Source organism: Apodemus sylvaticus, chromosome 2 (genome assembly GCF_947179515.1).
Source record: "Apodemus sylvaticus chromosome 2, mApoSyl1.1, whole genome shotgun sequence".
Lineage (NCBI taxonomy): Eukaryota > Metazoa > Chordata > Mammalia > Rodentia > Muridae > Apodemus > Apodemus sylvaticus.
In genome coordinates, this window is record NC_067473.1 from 167,237,856 (window position 1) to 167,258,266 (window position 20,411).

General features: G+C 38.7%; 1 protein-coding gene across 1 annotated transcript; it reads right to left on the reverse strand.

Annotated features, from left to right (window-relative positions):
* Nucleotides 1-18,535: 18,535 nt before the first annotated feature.
* Nucleotides 18,536-19,474, reverse strand: LOC127677686 (taste receptor type 2 member 7). Its single transcript, XM_052172712.1, has one exon. The coding sequence runs from the start codon at nucleotides 19,472-19,474 to the stop codon at nucleotides 18,536-18,538; it is 939 nt and encodes a 312-aa protein (XP_052028672.1).
* Nucleotides 19,475-20,411: the final 937 nt, after the last annotated feature.

The following is a 20,411-nucleotide window of genomic DNA, read 5'->3' on the forward strand; positions in this document are numbered from 1 at the left end:
AAGTTGGAATATCTTCTCCTTCTCTCCAATTTGAGGAACTTGGTTATCGCACCTTAGAAAAAGTTATGAGAGGAAATTCACTTATGATATATGTACATGTGTGTGTGTGTGTGTGTGTATGTGTGTGTGTGTTCTCAAGTCTCTGAGTGGAGTGAGGAAATGAAGCAAGGAGGGTAAAAGAGAGAAGAGAGGGGGAGGGATGGAGAAAGAGGGAGGGAAGGAAGGAGTGATGGAGAGAGAGGGAGAGAGGGAGAGAGAGAGAGAGAGAGAGAGAGAGAGAGAGAGAGAGAGAGAGAGAGAGAGAGAGAGAGAGAGAGAGAGAGAGAGAGAACTGGCTAGATTAGCCACCTCTTGCAACTGGTAGGCTCAATACAGTCAAGGTAAGGACTCTACTCCATCTAGACCTTCTTCACTTTCCTGACTGCAGAAACATGTGGAATACAAGTATCCCAGAATGTAGAAGATAAAAATGAATACTTTAGTGGCTTCCATCAAAGTCCTAAACATCTCATGTTCAGCATTAGTGTTATTGAAAAAGTTAAGCTGTGATCTGAGCAGAGCAACTTGACTACCTGGCTCTTTTCTTTTTTCTTTTCTTTTCTTTTCTTTTCTTTTCTTTTCTTTTCTTTTCTTTTCTTTTCTCTTCTCTTCTCTTCTCTTCTCTTCTCTTCTCTTCTCTTCTCTTCTCTTCTCTTCTCTTCTCTTCTTTTCTTTTCTTCTTTCTTTCTTTTTTTATAATTTAGGATCAGCAGGTAACACAATTTCTGGGAGCAACAATTAGCATCTTAATTTGTCAGCTATTCTAAGTTAAAACCTCCAGTAGCAGATCCCAATGGATCCACCACTTGAACTGGATGCCTCTACTACCTACATTTTGGCCTCATTGTCCCTTTTGTCCAAAGAAAGTATCTTTCTCCTGCCTACCCCTTTCTCTCTCTGTCCCACAAATCCTGCCTACTCCTAGCCCAGTGATTGGTTCCTTGAAATCTTTATTTATGGAAGGTTCACAAGAAGTCATATGAGTATCAGATTCACTCCTTGTTTCAGGAGGCCCCTACTGGGGAAGCAGAATTAACATCAAAATATAATCAGCACTAGGGCTATCCATAACACTTCTCCTTTTTGTCCAATTAAAAGGCTCTTTTCTCATATATAAATTGAGCACAACTATTACCATTTCATAATTTATAAAGTACAAAATACACCTAACACCCAGTCCATCATTTTTTGTTAATTAAATAGAACACTCTGTTAACTATCCTAACTTAAAAAAGGCTTATAAATCCATGTTATGTCTTGGTTTTGCTTGTATACTATCTGAAAACACTCTTCTTAAATGTCTTCCCTCAATACTAAATATCCTGGATTGGCTATGAGACTATAACTAGTCTTTTAACCCTGTCAAAAATCCTAGGATGACCAATATTATCTGAAAATATAGGAAGTCTAACAACATTCAGAACTGAGACAAATTGTAGAAATAGCTGCCTACCTATACAGCTCCAGTATGTTAGGGAGTTGGAGCATCAGTCCTCAGTCTTTTGGCCCAGGATATTCTGCCAGAGCTTGAAAAACAGGAATTATTAAGTACTACCTTATTCTGTCTCAGCAGAACTAAGCTCCTCTAACCTGTAACTTATGTCCTCTCAAGACCAGTACAGATCTGTAGGAGAAATAGGCAATTTCTGCCTAGTAGCCACCTCGCCACAATGTATAACCTCACCTGGAAGTAGAGATGCTCAGCTATTTCTTTGAATCCTGTTAGGTGCAGATATGTCTCAATAACAGGTGAATAAATAACGTTAAATGTCACACTCTGGATTTCTTATATTTTTGAAAATCATCTATCTATGTAAAGTAATCTGGATTGTTGTCTTTTAACTACTCTCAGCTATTTCTAATTAAGATATCTTGAAAATACCATAACAATAAACTCACAGCCATGAATTTACTATCTGGCCCTTAACTCACATGTTTAATCACCTCAGATCAATTTATAAGAACAGTTATAGAAGGACTGTATTCTTAAATGTGTTGTATAGTCATGATGCCTATATGAGAATAAGAATATTAATCCCAATTTTATATCAATAAGAAATTTATACCAATGAAAACCATAAATTTGTATCAAAGTAAATTCTGCACCAAAGTAAGACATTATGACTTCAACTTACTAACTATTATACAGATTTCTACCAAGTAAGATTATGGCTACACAATAAATTCTAGCTATTTCTTCCATGTTCAAATTATGACCATTTCTAAATTTGCCAGAAAGATAACTTAGAATAACTGCCCCCAGATCTCCAAGTCCAGGGAACCAGGGTGATGACTCTTCATAACTACTTCCTACTGAACATGGGCATTGAGATATCTTTGGGGATGGAAGAAGGGTAGACTCTGATGATGTCTATGTCCTGACTGGATCCCGCTGAAAGTCCATGAGATCAGGAGTTCAAGAAGGTCAGTTCAGCACATCTGCTGATCTCACTAAAGCTGTACATTCTGCAATATATAATTCTCAAAACAAAACTTTACTATCATCAAGATATCTGTATAGATTGTATTGGTCTGTACAAGATGTTTAGACTAGTTAGGATGAAATTATGCTTCAATCATAAGTCTTCAATTGTGCCATGTGATGGATGGCACAAAGAATATTTTTCGTTTGATTCATCTGAATTTATATTCAGGCTGTCTGCCTCTATCACATCTGATCCATGTAACTCTGGAGGGTATCCAGAGTCTAATCACCTTTTCTAAAGACACAAAGACAAGACCTTTCTCCCCAATCAGCATATTCTTCAGTTGGCAAATAGGAAATCTTAAATCCTGCCATCGCTTCCAGAGGAATAATAGAACAACCAAAACGCCTTATAATCCTACTCATTTTGAAAATCTGTATTCTCTTCTACTAACTATAAAAGCAGTTTATTCATGCTTCTATTATTACTTGCTAATAAGAAGCAGGCAGCTAGTTGAAACAGGATTTCAGCCCAAAATTCATGTGGAGCTCACATTAAAAGAATATGAGTTCCCTGTAGACTTTAATATACCACGTATCTGTTTTGCTCTCAACCTGGAGCCACAGACTTCTATTTATAAATACTTTTTATAATATCTATCTGTTATGCTCTCTGCCTGGAGCCACAGACTTCCATCAATACCTGTTCATAGCAGGCAACTGTCACTGTTCTCTACTTGGAGTCAGTGACCAATTTTCCCTATCTTAGTTCTGAACCGTGGGCGAAATTCCCCATATGATTAAGACAAAATCTGAATATAAATATATTCTCAAAAAATCCCAATTTTATAAATTCACAGTTCAATCAATATCTGCCTCGAGAAGTAGGTAGTTTCCATCTTCTCTCCTTTCACAGCAGAGGTACTAGAGACCTTTCTTTGTTTTAAGATTCCCTGCTTGAGTCATGTGACTTGATCCTGCTCCACTTGCCAAACCTCCAAGTTTTTAACAAAATTTCTAACTCACAGGCTAAGAGTATTAAATTTCTAGTGGATTCTAGCCTGCCATGTTGGACACCATCTGTAGCATGAAATATTAACAAAAACCAAACCACGCTATGCCTGTAAGGTACTAGCAGGCAGGTTGGTCATGCACTGGTAGGCAGGCTGAAATGTTCTCATTTTGGCTGACTCTCTGACCCAGAGCTCTGAAATATCTCCACTCAGCTTACTAAGTTCCCAGGGAGGGTTGCTGCCATGTCAGCCCCATGCTTCCAAATTCCCATGGCTTCTTGGGGTGCACTTCTTGCAAACCCATGCTTTGCTGACATATCTTTCTCCCTGCAACCCAGTTGAGTCACCTCGTGAAGGAAGACACTACACAAACTCAGTTTAGGATCAGCAGTTAACACAATCGCTGGGCACAACAACTGGCATACTAATTTGTAAGACATCCTAAGTTAAATCTTCTGGTAGCAGAGCCCAATGGATCTGCCACCTGAACTGAGGGCCCTCCACTACCTGCATTTTGGCTTCATTATCCTCCCCCTCCCTCCCAACCTACCTGGCTCTTTCTACTCTGCAGGTTTCACTCTGCAGGTATCTCAGGGGAAGTTGAATGACACAAAATGTCTGAAACATATAAACTGGAGTATAGAAACATATGAAAACTGACTTAGGAGAGGATGAAAGGAGTTATTTGCATATGATGCAAGTAGGCTAGGAGCCTCTACTTTTGATATTTCTCAATTATCCATGAAAACACTTATCTAAAATCTAGAAAAAGCAGAAAATAAGTAAAAATAAAACTCAGTAAACCTTGTAACCTCAGACAAAAAAATAATGGATAATAATTTCCTATGTAGTGACCTACTACCTATGACAATGAGGACTACATAGCAAAGGTCATATCCAAATCAGCATTGCCTTAAGTAACACAAAGATGGAGATCAGGCAGGACATTAACAAACAAACCTGTTCATATCATATCTTTCCTTGTTTTTGTAGCAAGATACCAACTACTGGCCTTGCTTGCTTAAAGTTGATTATCTTCCTATTCTTTCTTCTGAAAGGAGTACTAATTTCCATCTCTTTTCTCCTTCACATTGATCTATTTTTTATTCCCACAGAGAAACTAGCAGTCTGCTCACATTAAAACAAATTTCTCAGTCAGGAGATTCTATTGTTCTTTACATACAACTTTATAGTATCACCAAGAGCCAGGAGCCGACCTGGCAGAGGTGTTTCTTTTTGTCAGTTCTTCTTGAGGCAGCAGAATGGGGAAGAGTGCTGGTGGAGGATAAGGCTCTGTCTTATGAAATTCTGGGGTAAGATTTTGTCTTATGGAAAATTTAGGGTTGCTGTATAATAAAAAGTTTATTTATCTAAGTCTAAGTTACTATGCTAATGTAGCTGACCTGCCTTCTGTGATTCTCTGAGGCCAGAGACTGCAGCTTCTGGCATTTAACACCTCTTCCTTAAACTGCCAAGGATTAGGTAAATTGCCTTTGTACTGTCTCAGCAGGAGCTGCTGGGCTCTAACTTTCAACCTGCTAGTCAGAAGTTTCAGGGAGAAAAAAAATGGGACACTTAGGGAAGTAGTTAATAAGTTTATTACTAAGTTGTAAAAAGTTCCCTATGAAAGCTTTCTAAGAGGGAAAAGCAGAAATTCTAAGAGGGATCCTAAGTGGAGAAAGGGAAAAATTCTTCTACAAAGGGAAATTTCTACTCTAAATGGGGAAGGGGGAAAATTTCTACTCTAATTCTCCCTCATTTCTTTGTCCTCAGCGCTTATACATCTTTCAGAATATATGATTACATGTTACAAGGTTCATCACAAGTTCACACAAAATACCAAGTCATAAATTGAAATAGAAGTTTACAAAAGAGAATGTTCACATGCATATACATAAGGAGTAACCATCTATCATTTGCCTTCTCTACAGGTTTGTAGAAAGTTTAAAACCATAACTAAGTTATAAGTGAAGTTTGGTATAGATAAACCCAGTCAATATTTTATTTTTTGTCCTAACATCTATAATAAATAGTTAGTTCCCTTTTTATGACCCTTAGTTAATTGTTTTACAACCTCTTGGAATGTGCTCTGAGTAGGAAAGTCTGGTTGCCATTTAAGAGCAATTAACTTGTGACACTTGGGAGACTGGCATAGTTCTCATCGCAATTTTGATTATCAGAAAAGGACCTAGTAGTTTATAAAAGAGCTTAATCTTGGAATACCCAAGACACAATTCACATATCAAATGATGCCCAAGAAGAAGGAAGGAGTGGCCCTTGGTCCTGGAAATGATCAGTGTAGATGTGTAGGGGAATACCAAGACAGGGAAGTGGGAAGGGGTGGATTGGGGAACAGGGGCAGGGAAGAGGGCTTATGGGACTTTTGGGGAGGGGGGAATCCAGGAAAGGGAGAATCACTTGAAATGTAAATAAAGAATATATCAAATAAAAAAATAAAAGAGCTTAATAATCACAGATATAATTTTAGGAATTCTTATAGGATCATCATTAAAACTTAAGTTATCTATTTGTCTACACAGCATCACTATAAGACAGTACATCTTCATGGATCTGCAGAGATCTGCTCTAAAGGGGTGTGCTATTACTTATTATTATATATGTATAATAATAACAGGAAAAGCATATTAATAGCAGGAATCTTTCCTAAAATTAGCCCTCCACAGCCTTGCTGAATGGGGTCCTCACCTGTTGCAGGTAATATAATAATCCTAAGGAGGCATTTCAGGATGATCACCTGCTAGTATATTAGCTTGTCCCATTATGACTCTCAACAACAAAGTTCATATGCCAGTTTGAAATGCTGGCAAAGACATGTCTGACGACACTACTTCCACAATCTTCTCATTGTCAATAAAATGAAGAACAAACTCTAAATTGATATGCTGTTCATAGCTCTTTACCAGCATGGGACTGATTTCCATTTCTGGTTTATGTCTTTCCATCCCTACTGAAACAGCAAGATATGTGTGTAAAATTAGCTGTGCATTAGTATTTGATTTTCCCTGATCCTTCATAGTCTAGATCACATGAAAGCTCACTGTGAGCACATTTTCTCCCACTCCAGACATCAACCTCTTGTTAGTAATACAATAATTATTTCTGAGATAAAGTCTTATACAACCCAGACAGTCCTGAACTTGATATGTAGCCAAAGGTGACCCTGAACTTCTGAGTTTCCTGACTCTGTCTTTTAAGTGCTGGGGTTACAGGGGAGTGTCCACACATGTAGCTAAAACACCTTTTTTCTCTTTCTTAGAACTGTCATGATTGTGTCTAAGCACTGTCTTCTATTGAGTCCTGTATTCCTAATAGCAATAACAATGCTTTTCATCCCCAGTACTGACAAGAGGCCTCTGCCAGAGGTATTATTTAGAAACACCTGCCCTTACAGAAGCTTCAAAGATTAAGAATACCTATTGCTCTTGCAAAAAACCAAGTTTTGTTTCCAGAAATCATGTCAGCTGTCTTCCAACCACCTTGTTCCAATGAATCAAACACTATTTTCCACCTCCCATGAATGCATGCACTCATATGTATCTATACAGATATATGAATAAATAAAAATAAAAACAAAATTTAAAAAGACAAAAAAAGCATGCTGATCTGCATAAATTTGACTATAAAGCTTAATTATATAATTCTAACTGATTGGCTATCTTCCTGATCTGAGATAGAGTTATTCCATACCCATAGAAATGAATAGCTTGAAATGGAATTTCATAGTTGGTTATCTTTATATGTTTGGTATAATGAAATGAAAACCTGGTAGATTACAAAATAGACAGTGAGTCCACAGTCATAGCCAATATCTGATTAAGGGTAGAATAATTAAATTCACTATATACCTAACTATCTATTGCTTACTATGCAATAAATGCTTGAGAAAGAATTCAAATATATACAAATTTTTGTAACTGAAGTTGGGGAGCCGCCCCTATGGTGCAATGTGTTCTTGGGGAAATGGGTAATTTCCCACATTTCTTATTCTTCTCAACAAAATAATTTAAGGAAAAACTCAGGAAAAGCTCAAGGACAATTTTATTAGATTAAAAGAGAAATTGTAAGGTAGGTAAACTGTAAGTCTTTGCAGCTAACTAAAGCAAGAATACGGTGAAGAGAGAAAGCCATGATGCTTATAAGTAGCTGCATAGTAGGTAGGGAGTAGATGACTTCACAGAAAATAAAAGGAAGCCCAAAGTACTAGAGAAAATACACATGGGAAATAGAACATAGAGAAAATTTCTGCTGGAGGTCTTTGTACTTAGTCTGTTGTCATATGTTGTTGCTGTTGTTTCTCCATAGTATTTTACGTTAATTGTGTTTGAAATTTTGATCTGTACTAGCAGGGTTTTCTAGAAGAATGAGCCATTAAAAAGAATATACAGCACGAAGGGCATGTATCGTGGGGAGCGGGCACGGCAGCCAGTCTAAAATGGTGCCTAGGCTGGTTGCCAAGTCACATCACTCAGCAATGCTTCCCCACGTTCCCCTATAAGAGTCATATACGCATTGGAGAAGTGCACATGTGCACTTTGACGTCATATCAGGCCACTCCCAGGCCATTGTCTTGATCCTATCATGAGCCTCCATGTGGCGGTCACTGATTGGTGCAGGCTGGGATATATAACTGGGGCAATGGGCTAGGATCGGGGGCTTCCTGAAGTAACGTTCCTGAATAAACTACATGGAGAAGAGTCTCCCATGTCTTCTCCCTTATTTGGCTGGACTGATTTGGTAGCGACAAGTGGTGGCCCGTATAGGGATCTCAGAACTCGTCGCAGTCAGGGCAGCTAGCTGGTAAGTTCCCGGGTAAGTGGGACAAGTGAAAGTTCTTGGGTTAAGAGACAATAAGGTTCCAGGTTTGGACTATAACTCATTATGGGTAACATATCTTCTAGTAGATCTTTGCTTGCAGCGCTTAAGAGCCTGTAAGAAGCGAAAGGGTTAGAATTGAAAGAATCTACATTACAGAAATTTCTTTGGGCTGTGAATGAAGTTGCTCCCTGGTTCGCTGTCTCAGGACATTTGACTCTCCCTAGCTGGGATAAGTTGGGAAAGGATATAGATTTTGCTAGGGAGCAAGGAATTGTACATCCGAGTATGCAATCGATATGGAAGCTTGTTCATTCTTGCCTTGTAGATTGAGAAGGAAAGTGTACAGCTGAGATTGAAAGAGGAAGTGCAGCTCTTGAGCTAGTGAAAGAGGAGCGTTCAGTAAAGTCAGAGAAGGGTGACAGCTCTGATAGTTCTAAGGATGATGAGCTGGAAAAGTTAGTGGAGGAAATGGAGTCTGTGAAGCTGAAAGTCCAGCCCTCGGCTCCAGAACCACCTTGATGCTTCTAGGACAGGGCCGATTTGCCAATAACCAGACTGGATAGAGGAATGGGGCATAAAATAAAATAACATAAAAAGAGCAAAAGACAAAACACAGATTTTAGAAACATAAAAGAGAAAGAGAAAAAAAGAAGGAAATAGATTCAAAGCTTTCTTAGGGACAAGGGGAAACATGGAGACGTCCTGTTTCCTCTATGGACCCTACTGGAGATATTATTAGTACTGGTTACAAGTACTCTTTCCTCTCTATGTATTGTATTTGGTGCACCAATTTGTCCACATGTGTCTGTCCTTGTTTAGTTGTTTGAATGATTGTCCTATGTTTCATGTTGAAAAGAAAAAATGGTAAAAACTTTATTTCATGTTGAAAAAAAAATTGGTAAAATCTTCATCTACTGGAGGTCCATCTCTTGATCTAGTCTCAGTTTACACAGCAGAGTCTGATTTAAGCTGCCCTGCATTTAGCTACGAGTTAAGCACAGCTAGAGAAAAGCTGCTTTTAAAAGGGCCAGCAGCTTCTCAAATTGTAGGGCAAGTAGGCTGATGGTTATTTAAAAAGTGCTTTTTCTCTTGAAATTGCACCTAGAAAAAAAAAAGTTTGGTTTAAATGTATAAGATTCGTGTAGTTGCTTCATTTTTGTTTCTGATTGGTCTTAAAGGTATAAGTATGTTTTGCATGTCTTGACTATAGAGTATCGGCTTATAAGTTATTGGACTTGATTAAAAATTATTATATTAGTAACAAAGAAGTTAGTTTAAAACGAGTAACTCAGGGTTGGAGTTATATTAAACAACAACACATAGCGTGACCCAACCCAGGAAAAACAGGCCTCTAAGATACTTCTAAATTAGCATAATATTTCTTACCAACTGAAGTTCAACCTAAAACAGTGCTATGGCAACGTACTCCCTTGTTGTGGGTACACCCTAGAATTTCTCCAGCTAAAATGCTGTCTCATTATCCTACCACTGTTGCTTAGTTAGTGTTAATGGGAATTCAACAATGTTTGCAGTATTTTGGATCAGAGCCTGCGAGTCTAATTATCCCCTATTCCTCTCAATAATTCGGAGTACTTACAGCCACAGATGATGATTGGGCTATAGTGCACTGTATGTTTGGTGGCACTATTGATAATCATTATCCCAAGGATCCATTGTTACAATTGGTTAAAGAACATCCCATAATATTTCCAAAAAGGACTTCCACCATGCCTTTGAAAGATAGCCCTGTAATATATAGTGATAGCTCAAAGACAGGAGCGGGAGCTTATGTTCTTTCTGGCTCGCCGCCAGTAGTTATTTCATTCTCACCTGCATCACCACAGGTAATTGAACTGCAAATAGTAATGTGTGTCTTTGAACAGTTTCTTGGTTCCTTCAATTTGATTTCTGACTCTTTATATGTTGTCAATATTTTAAAACATTTGGAGATTACTGGACAAATAAATTTGAAAAGTACTATTGGGGATTTGTTGGTTCAATTACAAGCCATGATTTGGCAAAGAGATCATCCGTTTCTTGTACAACATATTAGAGCACATACTGAATTGCCAGGACCACTGACTGAAGGTAATGATTTGGCAGATAGAGCCTCTTGCTCTATTTTTGCGTTTTTTAAATTCCACTCCTTTTGATTGTGCTCAAAAGTTTCATTCCAATTTTAATGTAAATTCAAAGACTAAATGGCTAAATTTAAGATCACTATGGCAGAAGCCAGGGATATAGTAAAAAGTTGTACCTCCTGTGCCCCTTTACTTCCACAAGCCTCTTTGGGTGTTAATCTATGAGGCTTGTGCCCTTTGCATGTTTGGCAGATGGATGTGACTCATATACCAGAATTTGGAAGATTAAGATTTGTGCATGTTTCTATAGATACTGCTTCTGGTGTAATTTTTGCCTCCCTCCATAGTGGAGAGACTACTAAACATGTTATTGCTCATTGTCTGGAGGCTTGGAGTGCATGGGGTATGCCCAGCTCTCTGAAAACCGATAACGGTCCAGCATATACTTCTTCATCCTTTGTTGCCTTCTGCCAAGTTATGGGAATTTCCTTATTACATGGCTTACCCTATAATCCTCAGGGTCAGGGTATCATCGAACGTGCCCATCGCACGTTCAAAGAATGTCTTCTTAAACAAAAAGGGGGAATTGGCCAAGGCTGAACCCCTAAAGAATGTGTCTCTCTTGCTCTTCTGACTTTGAATTTTTTTCAATCGGATATACAAGGTGAACATCATGCTTATCCTGATACCACTGAAAAGGGACAAGTGATGTGGAAGGATATTTTGACGGGCAAATGGCATGGCCCTGACCCTGTGTTAATTTGGGCAAGAGGGTCTGTTTGTGTCTTTCCACAGGATCAAGACAAACCACTGTGGATCCCTGAAAGATTGACGTGGGTAATCACCACACGACCTATTTCACAGCACAAGGAAGATGAAGCCATGGATACTGTTGGTGGGACTGCTCCCACTGATGCTTCCTGCCTTACCTTTTGATGGAGATATAGCTGCCTTTTAGGACCGAAGCCATGTCCCATCTGAAGGAGTGGGTGGGCATTGGGTCCCTAGCCATATGCCTGACTCTGATTAGCTTCTTCATGTTGAGGTGTCTGTGTAAAATGAGGACGAGACAGTCGAGATAACAAGCTCTAATGGTGCAAGCCTTCGTGGCTATAGAGGTGGGTCAATCCCCTCAAGTGTGGCTCGGCATGCTAGGGAAGTAGTCAATGACGGGTAAGATCTCGTGGACGTGTTACCAACCTAAGACAGAGAGCAAACCAATGCTGTTTGTAACTTGATGACGGGTAAGGAACAGTGTTACACGGGACAACCTAAGTCAGGCATTCTCTCTGCCATTTTTGCAAAATAAAAAAGGAGAAAATGTGGGGAGCGGGCACAGCGGCCAATCTAAAATGGAGCCTGGGCTGGTTGTCAAGTCACATCACTCAGCAATGCTCCCCCACATTCCCCTTTAAGAGTCACCTACGCACTGGAGAAGTGAGCATGCACCCTTTGACGTCATCTTCGCCACTCCCAGGCCATCTTCTCGATCCTATCATGAGCCTCCACATGGCGGTCACTGATTGGTGCAGGCTGGGATATATAACTGGGGCAATGGGCTAGGATTGGGGGCTTCCTGAAGTAACATTCCTGAATAAACTGCGTCGAGAAGAGTCTCCCGTGTCATCTCCCTTATTCAGCTGGACAGATTTGATAGCGACATGTATTTCTTTGGGTTCCATGATATAGGCTAGACAGTCCAACAACTGCTATCTGAACACTGGAGAGACAGAATCTGGTAGCTGCTCAGTATGTGAGTCTGGACTCCTTCATAATTACTAACTATCACAGATAGCCTGAAGGATCCCTGATGAAACCTGGTCTTGAGTTCATATTGGAAAACAAAAACTAACAAACACCCCACCCCAAATCAAACAAACAAAAAATTAAATACCACCCAAAACCTCCAAAAAGCAAATGAAAACAAAACAAAGCAAAGAAAACCCAACCAAACTGGATTGTAATATTGTCGAAGGATTGCGGCAGAAAGAGTAGACACAGCCTAGCAGATAGTAAAGGCTGGTAGGCGAATGCAGCAGTGAGTTTCCTTCAATCATCTTCTGTCTTGACTGCCAGGTATTGCCTATTCTGAGAAATGTACTAACCCTCTATCTTAGTCAATGTTTTATTGCTGTGAAAAGACACCATGGCCACAACAACTCTTTGAAAGGAAACCATTTAATCAAGGTTTGTTTGCAGTTTCAAAAGTTCGATTCATCATTGTCATGGTGAGACAAAAGCAGGCAGGCAGATATGGTGATGGAGTAGGAGCTGAGAGTCTACATCTTGATCCGTAGGCAGCATGAAGAAGAGAGTCTCTGGGTTTGACTTGGGTTTTTGAAACCCCAAAGCCTACCTTTGATGATATACTTTCCCCAAAATGGCCACACCTCCAATCCTTTGACATAGTGCTACTCCCTAAGCACTATAAACCTAAGGGAACATTCTTATTCCAACTACCATACTTTTTCTTTTAATCCTTCTAGTATTCTACCCTTCTAGTCTCTACTCCAGGCATTTCTTTTAGTTGATGCCATATTCATTCACATTTACAATCAAGTTAGCCATGTTAAGCCCACCTGTTGTCAAGGAGCTATTCAATCTGATGCCATGCTTAGTTGCCAAGTGAAGTCAATAGCAAGGTCATAATTTTGCCTAACATGGAATAATTGTCCAATGGACAGCAAAGAAAACAGTCTTCTTCCACTTGAATAAATGGCTAAGTCCCTTGAGAAGTGATTAATTTTTCAAAAATTCAATTGGACAATATAGATTTACAACTCTTAAATTCCAATATTATCTGTTCTATTATACTGCTCTATTTAATGCTATAGAAAAAGAGGAAAATATTCTTAATATATATGTATACATGTTAAAATATGGCAGAGATATATGAATTATAATTCTTATTTCTTTAATTAGTTACATGGCCTTAGCTGTTATTTATAACTATCTTCTTTTCCTATTTATTTTTTTCCATATTAAACAATCACCTACTTAGGTTTTGCTTCTTTGTCTGGAGTTATGACACAAAGCTGTATTATTGAAGGACCTGGGCCATCTGTCATTCTATTTGAATTCAATATTGTAGGTTCCCATTAACTTTAATCACAGGACATGGACTCATCACGCGAAATGTCCGTGCACTCTCCTTGTATGAGCCTTTACACTTGTACACATACATTTTATTGGAAAATTTCAAGTTTTATTGTTCTGCTCCATGTTTTCCCCTCTTCCATTATAGATCTTGATTGAAATGGTCATTAATAGCTATGACTCAGCCCGAATGCTACCGTGTCTTGAAATTTCTAAGGATAAACAGACTTAATCATAGTCTTCCATTTTAACATTACCAAAGTTTTCGGGACACTAGAAGAATACAATCAGATTCTTGGTAGCATATCATATCAATGGACTCTAACCCAGTCCCGCTTGTTCCTCTCTGAAGTACTGTGAAACAAGCCTCCACTGTCTTCATTTCTCCTAGCATTTTTATCTATCAAACTTCTCCCAAAATGATCCTTTAAGCACTGCTTTTACTATTTGAGACTTTTTAAAAGTTCAAAGTGACAGATTCTTCCACATTCCTTCTGCATACTAGTTCAAAAAAAAAAAAAACCACATAAGAATTCATGGAGAACATTTGAAATGTAAATAAATTATATCGAATAAAAAAAAGGGGGGGCTAGAAAAGGGAAATCATTTGAAATGTAAATAAATTATATCGAATAAAAAAAAAAGAATTCATGGAGAGGTTTATCCCAGAAGTGACCCCATTTCTGGTACCACAGCCTGAGTTAGTCAGAGTTAGAGAGATAGCACTGGTAGAATTCATATACAGTACAAACATGATTTACTGGTGTGATTTTTTTTGTAGACTGAGTTAAAGAACTATACTGGCTACTAGAGGACCCAGTAGCTTCTTATTGTATGAGAATGGATGTCTCAGCAGTGTCAATCTGGCATCAAAGAGCTTTGGGATATCTGAACGAATGCTTTTCCTCAATCTACCTTTGGAAGACTGGGTAAAAAAAGTCTAGATCCCAACATCAAGAAACGACTGCAGGAGAAGTATCAGTGATGGAGTAACTCACTAGCAAATAGTAAAGATGAGCAGGCAAAGCCATCACCACCTTTCATGCAAATATCTTTATTCTGGCTGTCAGCAGACATGTTGATGATTCTGGGGAAGAGTCTTCCTTTCTCATCTGCCTGTAGGAAATACCCAGAGGCATGCCATCGTGTTGACTTCAAGATGCATCAAGTTGACAATCCTTTCTAATTTTACTTTCTGGGTATATAGATCTACCCTGAATCAGTATAAAATGATTCCTCATCTTAAGCAACTTTCAGTTGTGTAATTATGGTTTGTAACTACATCTATTTAAATATGATTTGTCTTCAATAGTGTTTTCTGTGATTCATTACAGAATGTAGTTAAGTTATGAATGACTATCTACTGAGCATACAAGGAACAGAAACATAAAGAAATTTAACTATTCTTTCTGTAGTCCATTCACTGAGTTCTCATAAAGAAAGACTGTCCTCATTGCTACAGTAAAAGCACCTGTGCAAATCTGTAGTATGTAGCTAAAGAAAACAAACCATGGTGTTCCGGCTAAGCACTGGCATTGGCAGTCTCAGTCTGGTTGCTAGCCTGGTAGCTGAAACCACATGTTTCTCCTAGCCAATGCCTCTCCCACAAACACTTGCTTTGCCTCTCCAGAGCTCCATGTTCGATCTCTCAGTCACCATGGCCAGTTGCCAGCTGCTCTCTCCAGTCTGCCCCACTGTTCCCCACTGTGGTTACCCCAGTGCGCCCCACTGTGGTTACCTCTCTCCTGCCCCATCTTCCTGTTCCAAAGCCTGGCTGAATTCTGGCTCTGAAAGGTTCTTTCCCTCTGGCCCACCTGAGTGGCCGAGAATGGAAAACAACAGACAATTTTAGTTTAAAATCAACAGATGACACAACCACTGAACGCAGAACCTACCATCCTAAACTCATCTACTATTCTATGTTGGAAATTTTCCATTGGCAGAAGCTGCCACCAGGTCTAACAGTTCCCCGTCTACATCTTGATTCCTCTCACTTACGATCTTTCTGTAAAAAGGGTTGTTTCTTCTTCCCGTGTCCCCTCTTCCTCTTTTAGACTCAGTCCTCCTTTTTGCCCAGCAATTGGCTTGTCATCTTTATTATCTAATCAATTAATTAGGGGAAATTTTCCCTACATAAATCTGCCATTTAACTTTCTTTCTTTTTCTTTTCTTTTTTTAAATCTCCACATGATTTATAACAATTAATACACCGAGGAAACAAGCTTTCTTATGTAAGGCCAATTTCATCCTAGCAAGGATGAACTCAGGTTGCCAGGCTTGTGAACCAAGGACCTTTGCATTTTAGATTGTATTCCTGTCCCATTGCTTAAAAAAAAAAAAAACCTTTTAATTGTACTATCATTACATCATTTCCTTTTTCTCTCTCCTCCATCCGAACACTTCTATGTATGTCCCCCTGATTTCTCTTATCTTTTGAAATAAACCCTGACTGGTTGTGAACCAGCCCTTTCTCACATCTGTCAGCTTGTCAAGTTCTGGAGTCACAGATTTGTATTACCATACTGGCATCTCTATAGTGGAGATCTTTTATAGCTAGCTATATTTATTCTACTTCTTTTGGTTCTCTTCGCCATTTTTCATCTCTCTCTCTCATTGTTTCATTTCCGTTCTTTTCTGCACTTGCATTTTCTTCTTTCCTTTTAATTGTTAAGTTTTTGATAGGATTATTACCCAGTTTTGGTAGGCACACAAAATCATGTTTCCTTTTTTTTTATTATTGTGTATCTTCTTCATTTACATTGTCAGTGGTAAAACCTTTCCCAATTTCTCTCTCCCAAAAGCCCCCCTCCCCAATGCTTTGCTCCCCCCTCCCTCCCCCTGCCTCCATGTATATACCTCTACCCATCACAGTCCCACATCCTCCACAACTTCCCGCCCCATCATTTTCCCTTTGTTGTGGCCTCTATTGAGCCTTTACCTGACCAAAGACCACTCCTCCCACTGATGTCCCCAAAAGCATTCCTCTGCCACATTTTTGGCTGGAACCATGTATACCCCTTGGTTGATGATTCAGTCCCTGGGAGTCTTGGGGTGTCTGGTTGTCCGAAGTCATTGTTTTCCCATGGGGCTATATACTCCTTCAGCTCCTCCGGACAACCCTCCAGATCCTCCGTTGGGGACCCCAAGCTCAGTCCAAGCTTGGTTGCTAGTTTCTGCTTCTGAATTCATAAGACTCTGGCAGGGCCCCTCTGGAGACAGCCATGGCATGCTCTTTTTGGTACATGCTTCTCATCATAGTGTCGGGGTTTGCTGACTATTTATAGGATGAATCCCCAGGTAGGGCACTCACTGGGTGGCCTTTACTTCAGACTGCTCCACACATTGCCCCCCTTGTTGCTCCTGTGAGCATTTTGTTCCATTTCTCAGAGGAACCATAGCTCCCTCACTTAAGTCATTCTACTGGAGCTTCCTGTTCTGGGTTTCTATTATGACATTGACACATGTGTAAATCATGGTACTTGGCTCATACCATTACTACTTGTCATTGTCCTCCTCTTCTACCCCTTCACCTGTTTGTCTTTTCTTTCTCTAAGCAGTCCATTTCTGCTTTCATGAAACACACACACACACACACACACACACACACACACACACAGCTTTGAATCTAGGTTCTATGTATGAGAGGATATGGAATATTTGTCTTCCTTTCACTGTATTATGCTTTCCTATATCTCTTCTCTGACCTTTAAGCTTCTTCGTACTCCCTAAAAGCCACTTTTTAATTTTTATTCTACAACATCCATCCATCCATCCATCCATCCATCCATCCATCCATCCATCCATCCAAGTCTATATTCTCTACTTCAGAAAAAAAATACACAGGTTTTGTTTTTTGTCCACGTCTGGCTTATTTCAATTACAATGATCTCCAATTCTGTTCATGTTTTTGCTAAATACATGATTGCATCTTTCTTTGTGCCCGAATACAATTTCATTGTGTATATGTACATTTTCTTTATTGATTCATTTATTGATGAATGTCTAGTTTTGTGCCATATTTTAGCTATTATAAACAGTGCTGCATTAAACATGACAGTGACAGTGCAAGTATCTTTGTGGGACACTGACATAGTCTTTAATTATGTACCCAGGTTTAGTATAAATGATTCTATCTTCAGTACTAAAGGTCATATCCTCTCATGATATTTTTATAACCACTGCTTGGTACAGTCTAGATGTCCAGAGCGAATTTGTAGGTTTTTTTTTGGAGAAATTTGTTTCAATATGCAATAAATAGAAATTTTCCAGAAAGTTTCTTTATAAAACTTAGTCTAGAATATTTTTCATCATGGTTCTATAATCCTAAATAATTTTCTAAATAAATATAACATTTAATCATAATTTATACCTAAATAGCACTTACACTCAGTGTTAATTTCTAGTAAAATATTTATTTCTAAAACATTTCTTAAGAATTGTCATTTGAACCAGCTGTGGTGGTGCAGGTCTTGAATTCTAGAACCAGCAGGTGGGGCAGGCAGATCTTTGTGTGTTCGATGACAGACTAGTCTACATAACAGGCTCCAGGATAGTCAGAATCACAATAAGGAACACATGTCTCCACAGCAAAAATTGTCACTTGGTACTTGGCTCTTCTTCAATCATTAATACAGTTCAATCACCTAAGAAGAAAACCCTAAGTCAGGCCATAAGAACAAATCACCTGCTTTTCCAAAGAATGCAAACAGCAGTGGGATGCTGTTACAATTGTTTTGAATTTGTCAGGCAGCTTTGCATTTGGAGAAGTGATTCAGAATTGACTATGAAAATGTCCTTTCTTCTGTAGTTATTTGTTATAATTTGTTCTGAAAATTAATTTTTATGTCAACTTATATTGAATGGGAGTGAAAAATAGTGATAGAAACATGCAAAGTTGCTGTATATGAGATTTCCCAAGATTCCATTTAAGTTTGTTAAAAGGATGTCACTACAGGAAATCAATATTCATGTATAAAGGAAGGATAATGATCTTGTCCTCCTTTCTATTAGAAAGCAATAGCTTTTCTTCAGATATGTCCATGATGCTAATATTTTCTTCCCTTTAACATAGCCTTTACTCTACAAAGCACCCTCATGGATGCCTGTTTTAGTTTACTGTTCCCCAGGATCAGGATAAATGAATGGCTTGAAGGATAGATTAGAGCTATGAGCTCCCCCCAAATTACCGCTAATGTACTCTCTGGCATAAAGTAGCTGGAGGTGGCTATGAGAAAGGCCAGGCAGTAGACAACAAACAGGGCAAGGAAGGAAATTACTGCTTTTGTGGCTTTCACATGAGCTGTTGTACTGGGATCTTTGTACCCTGTTACATTGGGTTGCATCTGCTTGGTGTGTCTCCATAGGGAAAGGATCAAGAGGAGAAATGAGACCAGGGAAATAGAAAAGGGGAACAGCATGACCAAGTTGAGATTTACCTTGACAGAAGCATGACCAGCTTTATTTACTTTGCATCTCAAAGTAGAGTTTATTCTCTTCTTTGTCTTGACACAACCTCTGAAATCATCATTCACATTTTCAGTGACTGGGAGGCTAAAACACAGGGAGAGAATCACGCATGCCAGTAGAGTCCTGAGAATTAGCTTGTCAATTCTCCACTTTATCCAGAGGAAAAGAGGGTGGAAGAAGGTTGATATCTTGAAGAAATAGAAAATGCTGAGGCAGGTGGCAAACCAGACACTTAAATGGTTGGTAAGTGTCCAGAAGAAGTCAATGGTCCTCATTTCTTTACCACTGTTGTAGGTGTCTGGATACTGCACCAATATAATACAATCTAATAGGATTATACACTGTAGACAAATTCTGGACATGGCCAGACTTGAGAGGATTAAATCAATAGAGGCAATCTTCCTATTCTTCATCCAGCCCATGAAGTTTACCAGAGCAATGAATGCATTTCCTAAGATCCCTACTAAGGCTTCACCAACTGCTATAAGCATTAAGGTAGTATCTGTTTCATATGTCATTTTAATGTAGAGAAGTATCCAATTAGTTTCTGGCTGACTTGATGTAGTTTGGTTTCTACACTTGGCTGTTTAAGTTTCGCTGTCCTTGTCTTTACCTTCTTATGTTGCAGTCTGTCCTGTGATGAAGATTAGAATTATATATGAAGACTGTAGACAGTTTATCTAAATCTCAATTTGTCTTTAAAACAGTTTGTTTGACAATCCTTAGCTTGTGTATTGTATGCCCATTTATCTTCTCCAGAGGTCATTCTACACAGTTAATTTAGACTGAGCTACTATTTGCTAAGATGCAAATTTACCCAATTCCTTTCCATGGTCCCAAGCTCTTTATCTGAGGCTAAGTTTTTACAAATTTGAGATTCAGAAATCATGCTAGTAACCTCATCACAGCTACTAGATTGAATAAATAAAAACATAGAGCACTCAGTTAAATTTGAATTTTAGATTAACAATGAACATTTTTAAAAGAATATTTTACAACTTAAGAGTGTAGCAAAAGATCAACTGAACCAAATTTAGTTGAGTTTCTGTGTTAATTTAGGCAACTCAGCTCTCAAGAATTTCCTAGCAATTAGAAAACTGGCAGTAGTTGAAATTTGTGGAGGACTCCCATCATAGTATACAATTGTGTTTCTTATTATTAAGGAATTTAAATTTTGACTTCACATTGAGAAATAGACCCTTTAAGAAAGTTTAACAAACATTCCCTATGAATTTAACTCTTCATAAAAAATCTTTTTATTGATTCTTGTTGAATTTCACATCATGAATTCCATTCTACTCATTTCTCCATGCCCACCCTCTGTTTTTACAACACTCCCAAAACCCAACAAAACCCAAATCCAAACCAAACCAAACCACAACCACCATCACCACTACCACCACTACCAAAACCTAACAACAACAACAACAACAACAAAACAACAAAACCAAAACC